The sequence below is a fragment of the Crocodylus siamensis genome, chromosome 7 (genome assembly GCF_052110815.1).
Source record: "Crocodylus siamensis isolate JL-2025a chromosome 7, ASM5211081v1, whole genome shotgun sequence".
Lineage (NCBI taxonomy): Eukaryota > Metazoa > Chordata > Crocodylia > Crocodylidae > Crocodylus > Crocodylus siamensis.
The window spans coordinates 2,661,238-2,683,417 of record NC_143401.1 but is presented as its reverse complement, the minus strand read 5'-3'; the positions used below and the strand labels follow the sequence as shown (position 1 = coordinate 2,683,417).

Sequence of the window (22,180 nt, the reverse complement as noted above, 5' to 3'; positions counted from 1 at the left end):
CAAGGAGTTTCTGTGCTTGTCCTCCCTGAGGGATGTCCCTCCGCACAGAGGGGTGTGTCATTATGCGTGCTGCAGATGCTACTGTGCTGCGCAGGCCTGACAGGCAGCACCACTCATTCATTCTGTTTTCTTGCCAGCCCCAGTGACTCACTATCTTTCTTTGAGTGCTGGTGACTCACTCCCCTAGAGGAGGTGGGAGGGAGGGATGGATGGTGGTAGGGACCACTTTGTTCTTCACTGAGGAATTGGTGAGAGGATGGAAGCAGTGGTGTACATCACCTGCACAAAGCCCCCACTGGACACCTGGGGGAGGAGAAATGGAGGATCGAGGCAGGTGTCCAACAGACAGAAGCAGAACCCATGGAGTCAGAGCGTGGTTGAGACAGATGCAGATTGTCTGAGATGTGCCTGCCGGCCAGTTTGCAAGAATGAGAGCGAGAGAGAGAGAAGGATCAGTACAAAAGACCGTGTTACTACCAGGAGCTGGTTCTTTTTCTAAAGGGCACAAAGCCTGCTTATTGGTTTAAGCCTCTGGCATGACAGCACTGTGCTGGATTCCAGCTCTTTGTCCTTTAGCTGGTTGGCATTTGATTTGTGTGCAGTTTGAAGCACAGCTAGGAAATGCATTGCCCATTCCCTCACCGCGTGCCTAAAATACAAAGCAAGGCTGTGAAATGCCACCCAGGCATTATTTATTCATTATTACTGCATTGCTACGCCTGGCTCCAAGCTGTGAACTCAACTCTCCACAGGGTTCAGGGCTGCTGGGGTCTGACAGTTTGCTTTGGGTTCAGCCATATTTGAAGCCATTTGGCTCCTATGGTTCCTATTTGCCTGTCTGCTGCATTCCTCCAACCCCCACTGTCACCTTCTAAGCTGTAAATGCATTGAGTTTTATTTGGGATAAGGCAAAACTGGATGTAGACTAAACCAGTTCAGCTCCACTGCTAATGCTGCCCCTGGGAGTGTGTAATGTCCTGGACTTAGCTCATGTTGGGTCCTTCCAAACTTGTGGTCAATGTTCTCTTCTCTTTCTTTGCTGTGCAGGTCACTTCCTGAACTTGTTCTGTCCGCATGTGGTTTCCAGCAGGATTTCTGTGTGCAGGACACAAGGCTATCAGAAAGGATACTTTTGCCAACTTACAGCGCCAGAGAAAAATAAGTTTCTATGGTGCTTGGAGAAGTTGCTTCTAAAGGGGATGCCAGGGCCTTATGCAAAGGCTGGGCACTGAGCAGACTCCAAGCACTAGTGACAGCAGGAACGTGGCTTGGGTGGGAAGAGAAGATCGATTTGCTGCTGAGCTCTACTCAATGTGACAGCAGCAGGCTGCATTAGTCAGCACCATGGAGGCGAGAGCTGCTCAGCTGGCGGCACATAAGGCAGCAGCTGACGTCAGGCAGGCTCCTTGGGGTCTGTGTAGTGCAGGCTCTGAGCTCCCGGTGGAAGGAAGCTTTGGAGACTGCTTAGAAGTCTCGTTAGCGGAGGCTGAGGGGGCGGCCTATTTGAAAGCCTGTTCTGTCCGCTGCAGTCAATCTGGAAAAAGTCCTGGCCCCTCCCAGGGCTCCAGGTGTTGCAGTGGGACTCGAACATGCTCCAGGTTATGCCAGAGTGTCAGAGGCTTTCAGTGACCCAAGACACCCTCTCAGTCATTCAGTCTCATGGTTTCTGGTTCACACAGGATGGAGTGGAAGAAGGGGCCCTGGAATCTACCCCGAAGTTATGCATCAACCATCGACCAGTATCACTTCCAAATTTCCTCATGACCAGCAGTGACTGTCTTCCTCCCGTGCAGTCCAGGTGTGGAGCTTAACACACTGGACAAACAGGAACAACTTCACCCTCTCTGGACCTCAAGTCAGTACCTTTATCCCTGACAGATGAAGTGGTAGAGGCACACAGAGGGAAAGAGAAAGAGAAAGGTTCACGCAGTGACTCAGCAGCAGACACAGGAGCCGGATCCAGCAGTCCTGACTCCCAGTCAGTCATGTGTTCTAACCACTAAACATGACTTTCTCCCTGCCCTCTTCCTTAACTGGGGCAGGGTGTGTGAGGTGGATGTGGGGAAGGCACTGCAGCCGCATTGAGTTTCCTCTGCTAGTACAAGTGACACCTGCAGTAAAACCCCATGGGTGACTGCCAGCTAGATTGTGATAATATTAATTAACTCGTGATAATAAGATTTATCAGTGTTTCTAGGGCATCTTCCAGACACAGATTTTAAATTGGCTGGAAATATGCAGGGATGGTTCATGGCTCCAAGGGAGCTTATAATGCCATAGGGATCCTGCAAATGGGGATGATGTAGTGGCTCTGGGCTGCTCGAGTGCTGTTCAAGGTGCGACTGCTCCCACTTGACCTTGGCTAGCTATAGAGTAGCTAGGCAAAGCGTGGATAACTGGTGCAATGAGGCCAAGTCCTGGGTCACACTGGCTGGACTGAGGGAGAGAGGAGCCTGAAATGCAAGGCTTCCCGCAGCAGAAGCCCCTGGGATGGATGGAGCAGCATGCACTCCCTGTAGAGGGCTCTGGAGAAGCACCTGCTATAGCAGGAGCTCTGCCAGGCAGAACAGCTGCAGCATCTGGACCCAGGGATGGATCAGGTCTCCTGGCTACTATGCAGGTGGAGGAGATTTAAAGGGGAAGGGCTCTCAAACTACTCCCCTGATCCACTTTGGGATGTCAAATGTCCATGCCAGCTATGGCTGGATCCTGCTTCAGAAGTGAGGGGGGGCTCCTGTATCTCCTCCCACACCGTAGAGCAACCCATGGTCTGACCAATTCATTGGTTTCCTGCTCTGGTGCGGCTACCTCTGGGGTGGAGCATGTCAATGGTTTTCATAAGACACAACTTCTGCACAGTGTCACAGAAGTAAATAAGAAAACTGTATCCAACTAAAACTAGCAACAGAAACATAAGGACAGGGACGTTTAAGATGGAATGGAGTCTTACAAACACATTGCAATCCTGCAAGTGACCAGGACTCTGTTCTATTCCTCCCATAAAGATGAGTGAGTTTATTAAGATCAGACAAGTGGCTGAAATATATATTATCTTTATAGCACTAATAAGCTGTTTCCATCACCAGACATGAGGCTGCTGCTACATCTCCCCATCATACTGCAGCAAAATGCAGCTCCAAAAGAGTTAAACAGAACAAAAACTCCCCACATGTGCCACACTCAGAGTTACAAGGTGGTATGTATATCTCTCTCAGACAGACAGTGAAGGTCAGGCAGATACTGTACATCAACATGGACACAGCTAGGATAGATCAAAGAAGCAGTGCTCAAAACCAGACTCAGTGCAGACAGTGCTCAGGACTGGTGGCTGACTCCAGGCTAGGGGTTTGTTTGAGCTCGAATTAAATGAGATCTCACAGGCTGTTCTCATGAGACTGCAACTCCTAAGCTGTTGACATTTCTTTAGATCAGCTGCATCCCAAGTAGGTTTTTCTGGGGCTGCATAGTACTTGGAAACATAGCCACCAACTTACATTCAGACCATGGGGATCTAAAAAGAATCCCTCTGAAAGGTTACAGAGTTCAGACTGCCTCTTTCAGTGCTATCTTCTCTCCTCTAATGTGAAGAACTAGCTCACTGCTTTGTAGATAACACATCAAAGAATCACAACCATCACACTTGGATGGAAGGAAGGAAGACAACCCCACCTAAATTGTTGCAGGGAGTAATCAGACTATAAAGAACCAGCAACTGCATTTCTGACCCTCATAGGACAGAGTCATAATTACTGGTACTCAGCTGTGTGTCATAGGCCATCTACTATTAGCCACTGATGGAGATTCTCCTTTAGCTCAGAATGCCTGGGATTGCTAGAGTTGGAGGTTCTGATTTCTCTCCCTTCTGCTGCCACAAGTGGTCATAGTGGACAAAGTGTGAATCCCAAGGAAGCTGTGGATTTACCACAGTCTAGATATAAATGTGCTGGAATCTCACCTGGAGGAGAGCAGGCAGTGCCGATGCAGTGTGAGCTGCACCAGGCCACCTTGCCTGTGGTACCATTGCACAGGAGCATTTGCTGCTGACGCAGAAAGTTCCAAGGCAAATGGCTGACATGGAAACAGGGCACAGGCACAGCAGTGACAGACATCCTGAGTGCTTGGCAGACCTGAGGAACAGAGCAGTGGGGACAAAGGACAGCTGATGGCAGGAGGAGGCTGTTGGGACAAATTGGGCCAGCCTCCTCTTGCAAGTTGCTGCAGAGAGGAGCCCTGAGAGCTGATTGCTTTTAGCAAAGAACTGAAGAGTCAATGTGCATACCCATCGAACAAGATGAAACTAGTCCCCTGCTTGCTTCCAGGGGTGTCCCCCCAGCCGACTGCTCCCTCCCTGAAAAGGAATCTCTACTTTTACTTTGGAGTGGCTGCTTCTAGATGTGGCCCCAGAATCTTTTTCACCCACTGGTTCGGAGGCTTGGAGGGGTGGTGACAAGGGACTTCAGCTGCCACTTATGCAAAGGATTTGGGGATACCTATGCCAGAGAGATGTTTCATAGTTTCATAGTTTTTAGGGTAGGAAGAGACCTGAGCAGATCATCGAGTCCGACCCCCTGGCATGGCAGGAAAGAGTACTGGGGTCAAACGACCCCAGCAAGGTGTACATCTAGCAGTGTGTGTGTGCATGGATGCGCACACTGTTTTTAAGTGTGGGGTGGCTAGTCCTGGGAAGGAAAGAACAAAGCTCAAAGCCCCAGCTCCTACATCAAAAAGGTTTATTCTGACTGCTGCTAAATTCAGACACCTCTGCTCAATTATTAATAGCCTGTCAGCATGGGCAAAGAGCCTGCAGCATTGCAGAAGCATCCAGGCAGGAGTGTGGGGAGCAACACCTGCTTCAGGGAGGCTGGGGGGCTACTGCCTTGATGCTTCCTCTTTGCAGGAATCCATTTCCAAGTGCTCATGGGTAGTTTGGCTGCGAGGTGTAGTGCCAAAGGCTTAATAACCCCCAGGGAAGGCTGGGAGAAACTCTGCTGTAGGAGGGGAGTGCTGTAGGTTTTTGAAGAGTTCATAGCCACAGCTTTGTTTGAAGACCTCCCACCTGCACTCCAGCACTGTCACCCATGGGACTGGAATCACCAGTGTGGAGCAGGGTTAGAGAATCTGCTGGTTAGGACTCCAAGCCCTGGAGCCATTCGAGTCATAGCCCAGTGAAGGGAGGCTCCTCACTGCTATCATGACAATCACTGAGAGTCAACTTGGGTGGGATGAGGAAGGAGTGGCCTGGATGCAGAACTCCTGATCAGAGAACAGCTTCTCCCTCTTCAGTGCAAGAGGGTCCCTTGACTACCTCTCACTTAGCTGGGCTCCACGAGGTAGGCAGATCGAGTTGGTTAAACAAGGGACAGAGCACCAAGTCACTGACACTCTACAGCATTACGGTCTCCGAGCATTTAGAAGGGTACAGAACTAAGTCTGGCTCATCTATAACCTGGCTGTTCTGGCAAGATACAGGAATTCTGCATCAGTTTTGGTGCCCACATTTGAAGAAGGCTGGTGAAAACTGGAGAAGGGAATAGAAAGAGACACAGAAGGGGTATACATCAGGATCTGGGGGAACACCTGTTCACCAGAGCACCGCAAGGGATGACAAGGTCCAGTGCTCCACCAAGACTGTTTTAGGCTGGACATAAGGAAAAACTTCTTTACTGTCCAAGCCCCCAAGGCCTGGAATAGACTCCCTCCAGAGGTGGTGCAAGCACCTACTCTGGACTCTTTTAAGAAAAGTTTGGACACTTATCTTGCTGGGATCCTTTGACCCTCGCTGACTTCCTGCCCCTGAGGCAGGGGGCTGGACCTGATGATCTTCCGAGGTCCCTTCCAGCCCTAAAGTCTATGAAGTCTATGAAGAAATAAGCTGAAAGCTGGAGGAGATGCCTTGTAGCAAGAGACTTACAGAGCTCCATCTTTCATTTTAGTTTATCCAAAAGGAGATGGGGAGCTGACTCGATCACTGTGTGTACATGCCTTCAAGGAGAGAATGCACTGTGTCCTCAAGGGCTCCAATTGCTGGATAAAGCAAACAAGACCAATGATTAGAAGTTGAAACCAGATGCAGTGCATTCAAAATGGGTAGAAAGCACTGACTGTTCCCAATATAGGGAAAACCTGGAGCAAACTTCCATCTTGTGACATCTTCAGATCCAAAGTGGATGCCTTCTTGAAAAGAGTTCAACTTCCTGGGCCCTTACCATTTAAGGATCTGTGGTATACAGGTACAATACAAGGTCTAATGTCCCCTTCTGGCTTAGAATTGTATGAACCTATGGTTCCAAAATGACTTATAATAGTCCATCTCCTGGCAAGTTTCAGCTGGATGCAGGTTTGTTCTACAGTCCCTGCTCTGTTGGTTCCTGTGAGCTGTTCAAATTGCTGCTTTGTGCACCAGAGGTAGCAGCATTTTGCCATTGAGTGAAACGATTGCTACACAACCTCTGCTGCCAGAGCTCATGCTGAGTTCCGTGTTACTGCAGCTACACTGCTTACAGTGCCAAAGCTAGTGGGTTGAAATGACTGCTTTGTAGACATACCCAGTGTGGAGTCACTGCTCTTGCTATAGAAGGACATGGGGTGGAGAGTGCAAAGGCATTGCCCCTTGAAAGGGCACTGCAGGGCTCTGGGCATGCCAAAGAAAACACAGAGCCGCCCTGCTACAGCTAAGAACAGGCTCTAGTTTCTGCACTGTTAGATGATATAGTTGAGACTAAAACAACGTATTTGCCACAAGCTTTCCATGCATTGAGAAGAGTGGGGCCGCTGCCCAGCAAATGCATGTGTAGAAAAGTGGCGGTTGTCAAGTACTGAATGAGCTTTCATGAGCTCAGTGTTTTGAAAGCAATTAATCCCTCAATCACATCTTCATTTGCTTCCCCCCCGCCCCACTTCTCCCCTTTTGCTTTGATCTGGAGACCAGCTGGAAAGCAGGAATAGAGTCAGTTCTCCATGGACCACAGCTTGGGAGCCTCTTGATCAGTGGTGTTGTTAGCAACACATCTAAGAGAACTGCCCAGCATATGTGATTTTAAAACACTTCAGCCCTTCTGCTCTGTCACTCCATGCTCCCCCATCCCTTTTTCAAGATGTTTTAAATCTCCTGCTTGTTATTATGGCCATTAATAATTCCTGTAATGCCTAAAGACACACTTGTAAATTACAGTAAGTATTAATTTATCCAAAGGGGAGCAGTGAGAATTACCTTCTGTCTCTGATAAAAGGTGTTACAGCCAAAATGCAAAATGCAAAAATGCTCTTTTCCAGTAGGAATTTAAAGTTCTATCAAGATGGCAGCTCCCAGCACTAATCCTGGCCATGGAAATAACAAAATAACAGCTGTTATGCCTACAACCAATGTGAATGCTCCTTCCTTAACATCTGTATTCAGTCAACATTGCTGTAGGATGCAGTGACTGTGATGGTCTTTGTTCTGTCCATGACAGAACAAGGAGCAACAGTCTCAAGCTGCAGTACGGGAAGTTTAAGTTAGATATTAGGAAATCTCTCTCACTAGGAGAGTGGTGAAGTACTGGAACAGGTTATCCAAAGAGGTGGTGGAATCTCCATACTTGGAGGTTTTTAAGACCTGGCTAGACAAAGCCTTGGCTGGGATGATGTTGTTGGGGCTGGTCCTGCTTGGAGCAGGGGGATGGACTAGATGTGACCTCCTAAGATCCCTCTCAACCCGAATTTTCTATGAGTCTATGATTCTATGGTGGACTAGGAGTCAGGGCATCTTCAGCTCTGCCAGGCACCAGCTATAGCAGCCTGTAGGCAAGTCACTTTCCATCTCTGTTTCATTTGTGGAATGGCACAATGATGTCTATGGCCCTTTGTAAGGCACTTTACAGCTAGGGATGAAGTATTCTGAATAGAGTTTGAACTGTTCTAATTTAAGACTCCAAAAGATTTGCCACTGAGTTCACTGGCAGCAGGGTCGGTCCCTTGGACTAAGTCCCTTGAGAACCTTCCTGCTACCACTGAGCACAGTGGAAGCTGACTTGAAGCTAAACATAGACTATAGAATCATAGAAATGAAGGGCTGGAAGGGACCTCAAAAGATCATTGAGTCCAACCCACCTGCTCTGGGCAGGAATAATGTTGGCATCAAATGATCCCAGCAAGGTGTCTGTCCAGTCTTCTCTTGAAGACTTCCAGGGTTGGGGACTGCACTGTCTCCTTGGGAAGTCTATTCCAGATTCTGGTCACCCTCTTACCATAAAGAAGTTCTTCCTTACATCCAAATTGAAACTATCCTCTAACAGTTTATGGCTATTGCTCCTTGTCCTTTCCTGGGGTGCCTTAAGTGAAGTTTTTCTCCCAGCTTCCGATATTCATAGATTTCATAGATTTCATAGACATTAGGGCTGGAAGGGACCTCGGGAGATCATCGAGTCCAGCCCCTGCCCAAAGGGCAGGAAGTCAGCTGGGGTCATAGGATCCCAGCAAGATAAGCATCCAATTTACTCTTGAAGGTGTTCAATGTAGGCGCTTGAACCACCTCCACTGGCAGACTGTTTCCAGACCTTGGGGGCTCGGACAGTAAAGAAATTTTTCCTTATGTCCAGCCTGAAAAGGTCTCGCAGGAGTTTATGACCGTTCAACCTCGTCATCCCTTGGGGTGCTCTGGTGAACAGACGTTCCCCCAGATCCTGGTGGTCACCCCGATAAACTTATAGGTGGCCATCAGATCACCCCTGAGCCTGCGCTTTTCCAGGCTAAAGAGTCCCATGGCTCTCAGCCTGTCATCATAAGGTCTGTTTTCCTGACCTCTGATCATGCGCGTGGCTCTCCTCTGGACTCTCTCCAGCTTCTCCACATCCTTTTTGAATTGTGGAGCCCAAAACTGGACGCAGTACTCCAGCTGTGGCCTCCCCAAGGCCGAGTACAAGGGGAGAATGACGTCCCGGGATTTGCTCGAGAAGCATCTATGGATGCACGCCAGCGTTTTGGTCGCTTTACTAGCCGCAGCATCGCATTGCAGGCTCATGTTCATCTTGTGGTCAATGATGACCCCCAAGTCTTTTTCTTCTGTAGTGCTAACCAACACTGTAGCACTGCTGAGCCTATAAGGGTGCTGCAGGTTTTTCCTCCCAAGGTGGAGAACCTTGCATTTATCGGTGTTAAACACAATCAGGTTCTCGTCTGCCCATTTGCTGAGCTTGTCCAGGTCAGCCTGGATCACCCGCCTATCTTCTGGCATGGATGCTTTGCCCCAAAGTTTGGTGTCATCGGCGAACTTGGCCAGTCCACTCCTGACTCCAATGTCTACATCGTTAATGAAGATGTTGAACAGTATGGGTCCCAGGACAGAGCCTTGAGGGACCCCACTGGTCACAGGGCACCATGATGAGTGACTGCCATCAATCACAACCCTCTGGGTCTGACCACGAAGCCAATTTCCCAGCCAGCGGATCATGGTGGAGCCAAGGCCACAACTGGGCAGTTTGGCCAAGAGGTGATCATGGGATACCAGATCAAAAGCTTTTTTGAAGTCAAGATATATGACATCAATCTCTTCTCCCTTGTCCAGGTGATAGGTCACCTGGTCATAGAAGGAAATGAGATTGGTCAAACAAGACCTACCCACAACAAACCCGTGCTGGCTATCCCTTAGGATGTTAGCCTGGGCCAGTCCCTCAAGGATGGCCTCCTTAATAAACTTTTCTAAGATCTTCCCCAGGATAGAAGTCAGGCTAATGGGCCTGTAATTAGCCGGATCCACTCTCCTCCCTTTCTTGAAGATCGGCACCACATTGGCCTTCTTCCAGTCTTCGGGCACTACACCAGAGTGCCAGGAGTTTTCAAAGATCCGTGCCAGGGGCTGGGCTATGACGCTCGCCAGCTCCTTGAGTACCCTGGGGTGCAGGTTGTCAGGGCCAGCTGACTTGAAGGTATCCAGCTTCTCAAGGTGTTCCTTCACGAGGTCAGCATTGATGGAGGGTAGGGGATCCCCCTCACCCAGATTTCCCTGTCCCATAGCAGGCATGGGCATCCCATGTGACTGATGAAAGACTGAAGCAAAGTACCTATTTAATAGGTTGGCTTTTTCCTGGGCGTCAGTTGTCAGTTGCCCCATCTGGTTTAGCAGGGGTCCAACGTTGCCCTTGCTTTTCCTCTGGCTCCGCACATATCTGAAAAAGGGCTTTTTGTTGTCCTTGATGCTTGAAGCTAGTTGGAGTTCAGCTGCAGCCTTGGTTTTCCTGGTTTGGTCCCTGCAGGACCGGACCAGCGCGGAGTAATCCTCCTTGGAGGTGAATCCCGTCCTCCATCCTTTGTAGGCTTTCCTTTTTAGCCACAGTAGGTCCGCTAGGTCTCTGGAGAGCCAGGGGGGCTGCTGTGCCTTCTTGCTGCCTTTCCTCCGTGTTGGGATAGATTTAGCTTGTGCACTGAGGATCGCTTCCTTGAGAAGCAACCACTCTTCTTGAACTCCCATCTCCCTGGGGTCATGGTCCCTGAGGGCCTGACCGACTAGCCTCTTGAGCTTGTCAAAGTCGGCTTTTCTGAAGTCAAGGACTTCTGTGTTGCTGACTGACTTGCCAGCTTTACGGCGGATGGTGAAGGTGATCAGCTCGTGGTCGCTGTCACCCAACTTCCCATCAATCACTAGGTCACCGATTAGGTCGTCCCCCGTAGCCAGTACCAGGTCAAGCAGCGCTTTGCCTCTCGTTGGCCCATAGACTTCTTGAGTCAGGTAGAGGTCATCCACGCATGAGAGAAAGCTTTGCGCCTGCTCAGATTTAGCTGAGTGATCTTCCCACGAGATGTCCGGGTAATTGAAGTCACCCATGACAACCAAGGTCCTGGAGCAAGCGGCCTCAGTCCTTACTTGTAAGCCCTTACTTACTTACAGACAGCCACCAAGTTCCCCCTCAGTCTTCTCCTTCCCAGGATGAACAGTTCCAGATCCCTTAGTCTTTTCTCATAAGGTTTGCCCTACTCATGATGCATCAGCTAATGCATCCCAGTATGCTATTAGCTCTGTTGACTACAGCGTCACACTGGCAGCTCATGTTCATCCTGTGATCAACCATAACCCTGAGGTTCCTTTCAGGCATTGTACTGGCCAGGACATCTCTTTCTAATTCATATTCCTGTTGCTGGTTACTTCTTTCCAGATGAAGCACTCTGCATTTACTGAACTGTATCTGGTTCTGCTTCGCCCACCTATCTAGCTTGTCCAGATCTACTTAGATCTGCATCATATCCCCTAGTCTAGTGTGACCACTTTTCCCCGTAACTTAGTATTGTCCACAAACTTGGCCAGCGTGCTTTCCAGATCCTCATCTAAATCATCGATAAAGATGTTGAAAAGCATGGAGCCAAGAACCGAACCCTGTAGGACACCACTGACCACTTCCCACCAAAATGATACAGCTCCGTCCACTGATACTCTCTGGGTTCATCACCTTAGCCAGTTCCCAACCCCCCCCCTTTTTTTTTTTGAGCATCATGGAATGAAGGCCTGTTTTCTAGCCTACCCTTATAACCAATTACTGTCCATTCAACTTGAAAATGAATAATTGCAGCTAACCAGCACGTGTGTGTGTACAGACTGCGGCACAAGGCAATCCACCACCCCAAATATTGCTCATGTAAGCAGATCTCTATCCAGTTCCTATCTTCCTATCCGTTTCCCCCGGCATGTCTGCCTTTTATTTCTCTGTGACAGATTTCACCAGCTATGGCTGTTGTGACTTGGACTGAGACAAAACAGATGACATATATTTTAGGAACTAAATGCAGGCACACACTGATGTGCCTCACCCTTTATCGCTGAACAATTAAAATATAACTGCAGAATAATACCAAACATGACCCAAAGGCTCACCTGAGAGCAGAATACAGTACAGAGAATTCTAGTTCTCCACCTTAAAGGAAAAAGAACATGAAAACAAGCAATTATTTCATCATCAGGTTTTATTCCCAGAGGAGGGAAGCTCTCATCTTGCCTTTCTTTATTGATCCCATGGGCTGGGGGAAGATGCAACTAATCTTTTCTCTTGAGTCCTTGGAGGTACAAGCTCCATCAAAGCAGAGTGGATAATTACTGTAAAGGCTTTTCTGAGTCATAAATTATACCTATCAGATCATGCTCTATGCGTGAGTTTTCTAGAGTCAGGGAGAAAATGTGAAGGGAAAAGTTTGCATGTGATAGCAAGGTGTATGATAGCAGGTGTGTCTCAAATAATAATTAAGCATGCTGTATTATGGAGGCAATGATAGTGGTTCCATAGCTGAGCCTCAGTCAAGATTTTGCCTTTGCTTTCAAATAGCATGTTTCATACACCTGTAAAGCAACAGTTTGGAAGGTGAAATAATACCACTGCTCAGTATCTGAGTAGCACCGGTATGTGTTCTCAGATGTCTTGTTTAGTGGGTTTAGAGTATTACTGCTACTTTTTGAGGAGCAAGGCACAGCTTTCAGTATTAGCTGCCGTAGCAGAAGCAGCATGCCTAGCCAGGTGAGTTTGCCAGCTGAGGCCCAGAAGGGTGGTGACACAGGAGAACCTGACGTGAGGCTGAGGTCTCCACTGGCATGTGGCAGTATCATCCAAGTCTGAAGTTCAACAGAACGCAATATCAAACTGGCCCTGCTGCATACACCCCTATGCCTGACTGTTCCTAATTGGAGGACCCTTACAGAAACATACTCTGGAGTGGAGATAGCCACTTCTGCAGCTTGGATGAGATGTGCCTGTGGCATCACCCCACTCCAGCACTTTTCCTCTTTTTGGCTGGGTTTGTAATCTCCTGTCAGCACCACATACTGCCTGCTTTATTAACAAAGTCATGTCTCATAATGTTATCAGCATCCATGCTATGCTACCTAAGGGAGTGCTGAAATGGAGGTTCTTCAGTTCAGGGGCACTTTGGTTTATTGATTCATCTGCTTATTTCCTACTTCTTTCTGAAGATGGGGACCCTGGCATCCATTACTCCTGGGGAGTGATGGCATGGGGGAATGGGTGACAAAGAGCAAGGTCACTGCTGAAAAGAACTCACCCCCTTGGTGGTAGTGGCTGCTGATTCATGCTGTCTTGGCATTCATTTCACAACTGACTCACAGGTTGCACCCGAAGAGCATATATGCTGCCTTTGTGACACCCCTGCCAGCTCGGTTTAACAGAAGCATCTTCCCAGGAAGGCTTACAAAGCTTTCATCATCTCCTCAACTTCCAATGTCAATGCTGTGACCGAGAACATCCGAAGTTCCGGCCATGGGTGAAATCGAATCAGGCTCGTGGCTGCATTTCAGTTTGTTTTCTTCCATAACCCGACAAGAGGCTCAGATGCCTGAATTCTGCAGAGGGCAAAGAAACAGTCATCAGCACCAGAAGCTTCTTAATTGTCTCACTGACAGACAACAAAATCCTGGTTTGATTAACCCGTTCCAGTACTATCACACCTGAGAGGAGAAGGCTAGAGAAGAAACACATCCCCAAAATGACCAATACAAAAGAATTCTCTGGGTAGAGAGCTGTGCAGAGCTGTGAGGATGTCTCCAATGCCTCTGTGCACAGAGGGGGTCATTTTTCTACACGCTCATTCCCCATTCCTCTTCCCTTGTCCCCAGTCTGTTTTATGAATGGTACCACTCTGGGGCTAACCACCTCCACTGCTCCATTAACAGAAAGGTGCTGTTAGGCACAGGATTAATTGCCAAGGGAAAATGAGCCTGTTTGGGGAAGGTCTGCATCTGGATGTGTTCAGGGGGCTAGCACATGCATGTGAAGGAGATGCATGTGGTACAAACACCTGAACAGAACAGCAGTGTGGAAAGGAAGAACTCTCGGTGTGTGATCCGACAGGGTATGCTGGAGCGGGGTATGCATTTGGAGGTGTGCGTAAGGGGACGGTGTATCAATCCATCAATTTGAGGATGACCACCAATGGATCTTGAGGTGACTTAAGAGTCCAATCCTTGAGCCATAGATGTGTGCACAGAAATTGCAGGTCTTTCCACAGGGAAGAGTAAGCAGCAAGCTGGGATCCCTCTCCTTTTCTTTCCTCTGCCCTCTCTTCTCTGCTTTGAGGACAAGGCACTTTACCTCAAAATGGGCTGGTGCTTGGTTGAGGTTGCAGCACCACTCGAGTTGGTCAGCAGCCAGCTCCTCCCAACTCTCAATTTTGGCACCTGTTTTCTTGAGATCTGCCTTCAATGTGCTTCCTCTGGCCACCACGAGATCTCAGGCCGTTACTGAGCTGGTAGTAGAGCACTTGTATTGGGACCTGGGAGTCATCTGCACACAATGTCTGGTCCAGAGAAGTCGGTGCTTGAGGATCACCAGCTCCATGCTGGTAACACTGGCTTCAGCAAGGATGCTGGTGTGCGTGTGGCCATCTTCCCATGGGTGTGCGTGTGTCTGCCTGTGGGGGCCAGAGTGTGTGCCTGGACAGGTAGGCATGTGTGGGGAAGGGGGGCAGGTCTCCACAGTAGGGGGGTGCCTGGGCAGGGCAGGAGGTCTCGGCTGGAGGGTGCATGTAAAGGCAAGAGGGTACATGGGGAGTGGGGTGGGGTGTATGTGGGGGAGATGTATGTGTATGTGTGGGGAGGGGGTGTATGTGGGGGGTGATGGGGAGAAGCATGCGTGTGGGGGGGCTGTATGGGAGGAGGTGTGTATGGGGGTGTCTAGAGGTAGGTGTGAGGGGGGGGTGTGTGTGTGTGTGTGAGGAGGGTGTGAAAGGGATGTGTATGGAGATGTGAAGGGGTTTGAGGTGGTATGTATGGGGGTGTGAGGGGGTGTGAAGGAGGGGGAGGGGGGAGGAGTGTATTGTGGTGTGAGGGGGGAGGTGTGTATAGGCCTGTGAGGGGTGTGTATGGAAATGTGAAGGGGTGTGAGGGGGTGTGTATGCGGGTGTGAAAGAGGGTGAGGGGGTGAATTATGGGGGTGTGAGGGGGAGGTGTGTATGGGGTGTATTATGGCATGTGTGGAGGGTGTGTATTGGGGTGTGAGGGGGAGGTGTGTATGAAGATAGTTTCATAGTTTCTAGGGTTGGAAGGGACCTGGGCAGATCATCTAGTCCGACCCCCTGCCATGGCAGTAAAGAGTACTGGGGTCAAACGACCCCAGCAAGGTGTGCATCTAACCTCCTCTTAAAGACGCCCAGGGTAGGAGCCTGCACCACTTCTCTTGGAAGCTGGTTCCAGATCCGAGCCACCCTGACTGTGAAGTCGCCTCCTGATGTCTAGCCGAAATCTCCCCTCTGCCAGCTTGTGACTGTTATTCCTGGTCACTCTTGGCGGTGTTCGAGGGAACAGTGACTCCCCCAGTGCCTGCTGGTCCCCCCTGACTAGTTTCATAGATTTCATAGACATCAGGGCTGGAAGGGACCTCGGGAGATCATCGAGTCCAGCCCCCGCCCAAAGGGCAGGAAGTCAGCTGGGGTCACAGGATCCCAGCAAGATAAGCATCCAATTTGCTCTTGAAGGTGTTCAATGTAGGTGCTTGAACCACCTCCGATGGCAGACTGTTCCAGACCTTGGGGGCTCGGACAGGAAAGAAATTCTTCCTTATGTCCAGCCTGAAACGGTCTTGCAGGAGTTTGTGACCGTTGACCTCGTCATCCCTTGGGGCGCTCTGGTGAACAGACGTTCCCCCAGATCCTGGTGGTCACCCCTGATAAACTTATAGGTGGCCATCAGATCACCCCTGAGCCTGCGCTTTTCCACGCTAAAGAGTCCCGTGGCTCTCAGCCTGTCATCGTAAGGTCTGTTTTCCTGACCTCTGATCATGCGCGTGGCTCTCCTCTGGACTCTCTCCAGCTTCTCCACATCCTTTTTGAATTGTGGAGCCCAAAACTGGACGCAGTACTCCAGCTGCGGCCTCCCCAAGGCCGAGTACAAGGGGAGAATGACGTCCCGGGATTTGCTCGAGAAGCATCTATGGATGCACGCCAGCGTTTTGGTCGCTTTACTAGCCGCAGCATCGCATTGCAGGCTCATGTTCATCTTGTGGTCAAGGATGACCCCCAAGTCTCTTTCTTCTGTAGTGCTAGCCAGCGTAGCACTGCCGAGCCTATAAGGGTGCTGCAGGTTTTTCCTCCCAAGGTGGAGAACCTTGCATTTTTCGGTGTTAAACACCATGAGGTTCTCGTCTGCCCATTTGCTGAGCTTGTCCAGGTCAGCCTGGATCACCCGCCTGTCCTCTTTGGGGCGTGGATGCTTTGCCCCAAAGTTTGGTGTCATCGGCGAACTTGGCCAGTCCACTCCGTTATAACAGGCCACAAGATCCCCCTCGGCCTTCTCTTGTGGAGGCTGAACAGGTTCAGGTCCCGTCGCCTCTCCTCGTAGGGCCTGCCCTGCTGTTGTAAGGGGGTGTGAGGGGGAGGTGTGTATGGAGATGTGAAGGAGGGCGAGGGGGTGTATTATGGGGGTGTGGAGGGGGTGCATTGGGGTGCCGGGGGTGCGTATGGGGCTGAGGGGGAGGCGTGCACGGAGCCGTGAGGAGTGTTTACGGGGGGCGAGGCGGTGCGTGAGGTGCGGGGTGGCTGCGGGGGGCGGGGCCGGGGCGGGGGGCGTGGCGGGCGGCCCGTTATAAGCGGCGCGCGGCGCGCAGGCGCAGTCCGGCCATGCCGGTGTGCGGGGCGGCGGGCGGGGAGCGGGCGGCGGAGAAGCCGCGGCGGTCCGTGGCCGGTGCCGGTGCCGGTGCGGGCGCCGGTGCAGGCGGCGGCGGGGTGCGGGCGCTGGAGCTGGCGGAGGCGCGGCGGCGGCTGGTGGAGGTGGAGGCGCGGCGGCGGCTGGTGGCGGAGCTGGAGGGGCGCGTGCAGCAGCTGCACCGCGCGCTGGTGTCGGCCGAGCTGCGGCTGGCGGGGCGCGCCGAGAGCCTGGGCCGCCTGGGCGGCGGCGCGGCGCAGGCCGAGCTGTTCGCGGCGGCGCACGGCCAGCGCCTCAAGAAACAGCTGCGGCGCTGCAAGAAGGGCCGCCCGCCCGCCCTGTTCGCCTCCGCCCTGGCGCTCGGCAGCTGCGTGCCCTGGGCCGCTGGCAAGCTGCGCCGCGGCCGGCCCGACCCGCCCGACTCGCCCCGGCGGCGCGGCCTGCCCCCCGCCTAGCCGCCGCCCCGCGCCCGGCCCCAGGACCCGCGCTCTCCCGGACCCGGGGTCACGGAGCAAAGGCCGCGGTAGCCCGGCCGCGGAGTATCCGAATCGCGGGCCCGCGACACGACCCCCTTCTCGCGACGCGCTCGGCTGAGCCGGCGGAGGGCTGCCGCGCGCGCGCTGGTACGTCCCCCTCCCCCTCCCCCTCTCCTGGCCTAGGGTCTCGCAGCCGAGAGCTGCTGGAATGGCACCGCGGCGTTGCGCCGGGCCTCGGCGACCGCAAGCAGCTTGGTGCTCTCCTAGGGAGGCTGCAGTGGTCGGGGTGATGCCACGGGCTTCCTAGCAGGAAATCTGCTTCAATTTCAGGCTGGGGACAGAGAAACGGCAACATATTGTGACCTCCTCCCCTTGCTGAAGTTGACAATCGGTTGTGTGCAAGGAACTGCAGAAACTATGGGGGAAGTGATTGGTTTTTTTAACCAGGCCTTTAGCAGTGGGACTCCGGTTCGGTTTGTGCGGGACTTCCGAGAGGAGAGCTCATTCCTGTGTTTTGTTTTTTAAAACTTGAAGATTTTTTTTTGATCGCACTGACTCATGAATGTATGCAGAGACTACCTTCACAAGAGAGAGCTGGCGAGACAGCAGGTCTGTTATGTGACCCTTGCCCCTCCGGCGCTAACGGCAGCTGGGTCCGGCGCTGCTGCAGCAGCAGGACTGACTGAACGTACGGAGCAGGCGCTTTCTGGAAGGCGGGATGCACGGGAATAAACATCTCTATTTTATTCGTGGTATCCGGTGCCTTTAGGAGTTGGTGTCAATGCTAGAGGAGGAGTGGGTTAGTTGGAAAAATGACCAAATAAGCCCCAGCACCTCCGTGTTCATTGCATGTTCCTGGCACCAGTGCAAACCTCTTCAGGTGCATATGCCCGATGGTCCTGTATTACCAGGCTAAAATGGGAATCTGTCTCTTTTTTTACAAAGTCTTTGTATCATTGACACTGTATGCTCAGCCTGAGGGGTTTGTGTTGTGGTGCTTTGGGATGCAAATCTAACTGGGACTGTTCTGCTGGGCACTGTACAGTGCGCAGATAGGATCTTGGGTGCGCAATTTATGGCGATGGGAGATTTGATCTCCAGCTTTATTCCTTCAGATTTTTGGCTAGGAGCAAGCAAGACTGGGGGCACCTGAACTCTGAGACCTCCTGGCTTGGGTCTTGGTGCCTGCCATGGACTGGGGAGTATCTGGGGCTTCAGATGCTTGCAAAGAGCCTGGGAAGTGGGATACTTTCCAGCAGTAGCACCACACAGACTTGAATGACTGAGCTCTGCTCAGCTTACAGAATTCAGAGCTGATTTAGGCTGAGACATGACATTTAAAAAAAAAAAAAAAAAAGGGGGGGGGGGGAGAAAGGGGCCTTGTCCTGAAGGACTCATGCCTTAAAGATAAGATGCAACATGCCCATAAGCAAGACCGAGTGCATGTGTGGGGAAAGGAGGCAAGGGAATGAACTTGTTCTCATTAGCAGCAATCTTAGCTTGCCACCTGCTGGGCTACAATCAGGTGACACTGTCCTGGTGGCAAGATTTACATCAGTTTTCTCACTTGAATCCCTCTGTCTTGGGACAATAGTGCTTTATCCACTTCCTGCATCAGTGCATCCTCTCATCATCACTGGGCCCTGTCTGAGTTGTTATAGCACAGGACTAAAGGGGAAGCTTTAATTCTCCTGAGGGTCATCACAAGGGCACACTCCAGTCCAAACTTCTGTTGCCTGCACTGCAGCATGAACCAGCTAATGCAGTCCTTCCTGTGACCAGAGAAAGGTCCTGTACCAGTCCAGCATTTAAGAGAAGATAAGCCCCAGCATGGATCAGAAACTGGCTAAGAGAAAATCATGACAATGGACCAGTAGTCATTCTGGGTTACAGAAATGAGCTCTGTACCCAGTCTGGGGTTAATGTTCAAGGAGCAGAGTGGGAACACTTTTGCAGAGGATGCATACATGGGTAGATCAGTCAAGACTAGGGAAGGCTGCAGGAAGCCTCATAGACATCCCTTTTGTTTCCAGATACCTATGTAACCAAGTGCAGCTATGGCTGTAGGTAAAGATGCAGCAGTAAGAGCTGTGTAAGCAATCAGAGGCTCCTCAGAGACCCTGGGTATATGCTCTGAGTGCCAGCATGTGCTGCTGTTGTTTCCTGTCCTAGGTCAAATAAGCTAATGTGGTTATGCTGCAATAACCTTCATTCTGCTGCAGACACACCCTCAGTGCCCAACTAGCACAGGAGCAGATAAGATTCAACTTTGAGTACAAAGCAATGCATATTGGAGGGAATCATTTGAATAATATACTGTTGAGTTTCTGCCATTATCTTCTAACCACTTAGAAAGATGATCTGGGACTTGTGGGAAGGTCAATAAAAAATTTTGCTTAGTGCAAGTCTGTGGTCAGACAAATTGTACAAAACACTAGGCTATACACAGAAATCAAGGGAAACAATAGTTCTGATGCAGCAGTGCAAGGCAATGGGATGCCCTTGTCTGAAATTCTTGATGTGGGGACCAACTGCTTTGGCAGGCATGCTACAAATTTAGCTCTGCCCACTTCCCTGCCTTCCAGATGTCAGAAGGGTCCTAAAGTCTGATTATCCCAAAGGATTTGGTCTCTCTCTTGCTTCCTAGTTCACATCAGATTGTAGCCATACACCTGTGTGAATCCCAAGACCTGCAATTCAGGGCTTTGATGATGGACTTCCTTACAGAACACAGGCTGGAAATCCTGACGCGCTTGACCAGCATTGGGTAATTGGGTCTTACAGCCTAGGTGGGAGGCTGGTTGTCAGTATCAACCCCCTTTTACAAACCAGGGAAATGGGGCATAAGGAAGTGAAGTGACTGGATAGCCCTGTCAAAACCAAAACCTAAAGAACCTGGCCTCAGCCCCAGCCTTCCAATGCCAGGTCTATTCCCTGCCTGGCACCTGCACAGGTTTTATACCACTGTGTCTGCACTCATTAGCTCCATGAATGGTTTCCCTGCCCTGAGTGTTATACCAGCACAGCCCCCAGTCTGGACGTAGTGATGCTGGTAGGAGAGTGCTTCATAGAGGTATAGCTTACCCCTTCTTGCTCAGGGAGATGTTATTCTAGCATTAGCATTCTTATACCACTTGAACAATGCTACCCTGGGGGGATCGAGCTGCTTTCACTGGACTTCTAAGTCAAGTGCTACAACTTGCTGGCATAAGCAAGGCCTGAGAGAGAGAGACAGCCCTGACTCAACACTTGTGTAAGCCCTAAAAGAAGTCAGCACAGAACGTCCCTTGCAGGTGTATCACTGGCTATAACAGGTGTGTTCACACCCTGCTGCAAGAAAACACTTGGAAAGATCTTTGAACTGAAGCTGCTCAAAGCCTGTGCCTGAGACTGTAGCGCAAGGACATTCACCTCTCCTGGCCCTGGGTGTCCTATCACACTGGGGATGCGCACTAACACTAATGTTGCCAGCTCAGAACATGACAGCCTGGGCTGTACAAGCTACTGGAGCCCCTGGACCTTGGCATAGGCCCAGGCCACCATATATCTTCCTGACTATATTACCCATGCTAGATTGATTAAGGCAAGTATGGGTACATGTCCATCCACAGACTAATCATTCATTTGCTGGATACACAGGCCCTAGCACTGCTTTCACTCTAACCTGCAGCCTTACCTTTTTTCTAAACCAAGTGACTCTAAGGGGAAGACTGTTAGTATTACAGCAGGTTCCCGGGGTCTGCTACAGCCTTAATCCCATGCAGATCACATTTTCCAGAGGCAGGGTGGGAAGGATGACTTTAATAGCAGCTTACAGGTTTCAGCAGGGACCAGAAACACTTTATCTCCTAGGGGTTTTCAATTAATAGTATGAAATGCACAGCTTGGGCTTAAAGCCTTCCCTTTTTTACTCCCTACTGATTATTTGCAAATCAGCTTCTGACCCAATTACAGCACACCCTGCTTAAAGGAACTGCAGGGAAGGACCTTCCAGAAAGAAAGAAATCCCCTCCCTGGTAAACCATTAAGACTGAAATAATGCCAAAGTCTTTGGTGTGACCGTGCCTTCCCTCAGCCACTGGTCATGCTGCCATTACACTGTTGTTAGGATTTGCATTTCTACAGCATCTCTTCTTAAGGAGCTGAGACCTGCATTAATTTTCTTCCCCAACATCCCATGAGATGGAGGTCATGTAGAGCTATCCCCCATGTTACTGATGGGCACCAGAAGCTCAAAGGCAGGGTCTGTGGTTACAGCAGCCTACACAAATCCTGGGAAGAGAATTCAGCTGCCTGCTCTAATGACTAGACACTTCATCCTACTCAATGAGCACATGCTGCAAATGGAGCAATCCACTTGGCATCAAGCCAGCTTGCTGGACACCAGAGAAAACTGTGATCCCCATGGAAAGCCCAAAGGAAGGACGGGTGTGACTTCTCCATGTGGCGTCACTGTAGGGTAACCTCCTGAGAGCAGGGGCATCTTCTGTCACTTTTGTGCTGATAGGTGCACAGAGAAACTAAAGCAGAAGATGTGAGCAGTGAAGGTGGAGCCAGGGGAAAATGATCATTGCAAAGCATGCAGGTAAGTGATATACCCCAGAGCTGAGCTATCCAAATCACTGGCTGCTTTTGACTGACTCAGGGTAGCACATGATGCCTCTGGCAAAGCCTGGGAGAGAACCCAGGTCCCCAAGTCTGTGCCCTGGGCCTTGACCCTGTGACCATCCTTCCTCTTGCTGCCTGGAGTCTCTGGGCTCCCTTCACCTATTAACACAGGCCTTCAGGATTTCTCAGGCTTCATTACGGCAACTACCTTCTTTCCTCCAGGCTCGTCATGGCTCATGGCTTTGCCCTCCATAGTCCCGGTCACCTTTGCCTCTAATTCCCCCAAGGGACAACTCTAGCCTTTGCCTATTACTTTTTACACCTCCTGTTGGATTGAACCCCCTGAAATAACCATCTTACACCTCTCTCTTCTGCTCTAAGTGAACCCCATGGCCAGGATGACTCCGATTCTGTTGCAAAAACGCAACTTGTGTGTGCAGAACCAAGCACTCTTGAGACCCTGATCCAGGACTGGGATTTGGAATAGAAG

General features: G+C 50.7%; 2 protein-coding genes across 3 annotated transcripts in view; one reads left to right on the top strand and one right to left on the bottom strand.

Annotated features, from left to right (window-relative positions):
* KDF1 (keratinocyte differentiation factor 1) overlaps window positions 1–22,180 on the bottom strand; it is a 55,350-nt gene that overhangs the window by 10,760 nt on the left and 22,410 nt on the right. For both annotated transcript variants that reach the window (XM_090057024.1, XM_090057025.1), the window contains exons 3-5: window positions 13,015–13,312; window positions 11,840–11,879; window positions 280–1,095 (exon numbers count right to left, since the gene is read on the bottom strand). The gene's annotated coding sequence lies outside the window, so the exon portion shown is untranslated. The remainder of the gene's footprint in view (window positions 1–279; window positions 1,096–11,839; window positions 11,880–13,014; window positions 13,313–22,180) is intronic.
* TRNP1 (TMF1 regulated nuclear protein 1) lies at window positions 16,582–17,828 on the top strand. The gene is made up of 2 exons (XM_090057929.1): window positions 16,582–17,229; window positions 17,413–17,828. The coding sequence occupies exon 1, from the start codon at window positions 16,582–16,584 to the stop codon at window positions 17,059–17,061; it is 480 nt and encodes a 159-aa protein (XP_089914055.1). The 3' UTR covers window positions 17,062–17,229; window positions 17,413–17,828.

Bases quoted from the DNA above. Each gene is read 5' to 3' on its own strand.
- TRNP1 (XM_090057929.1), top strand. From the start codon at position 16,582: ATGCCGGTGTGCGGGGCGGCGGGCGGGGAGCGGGCGGCGGAGAAGCCG.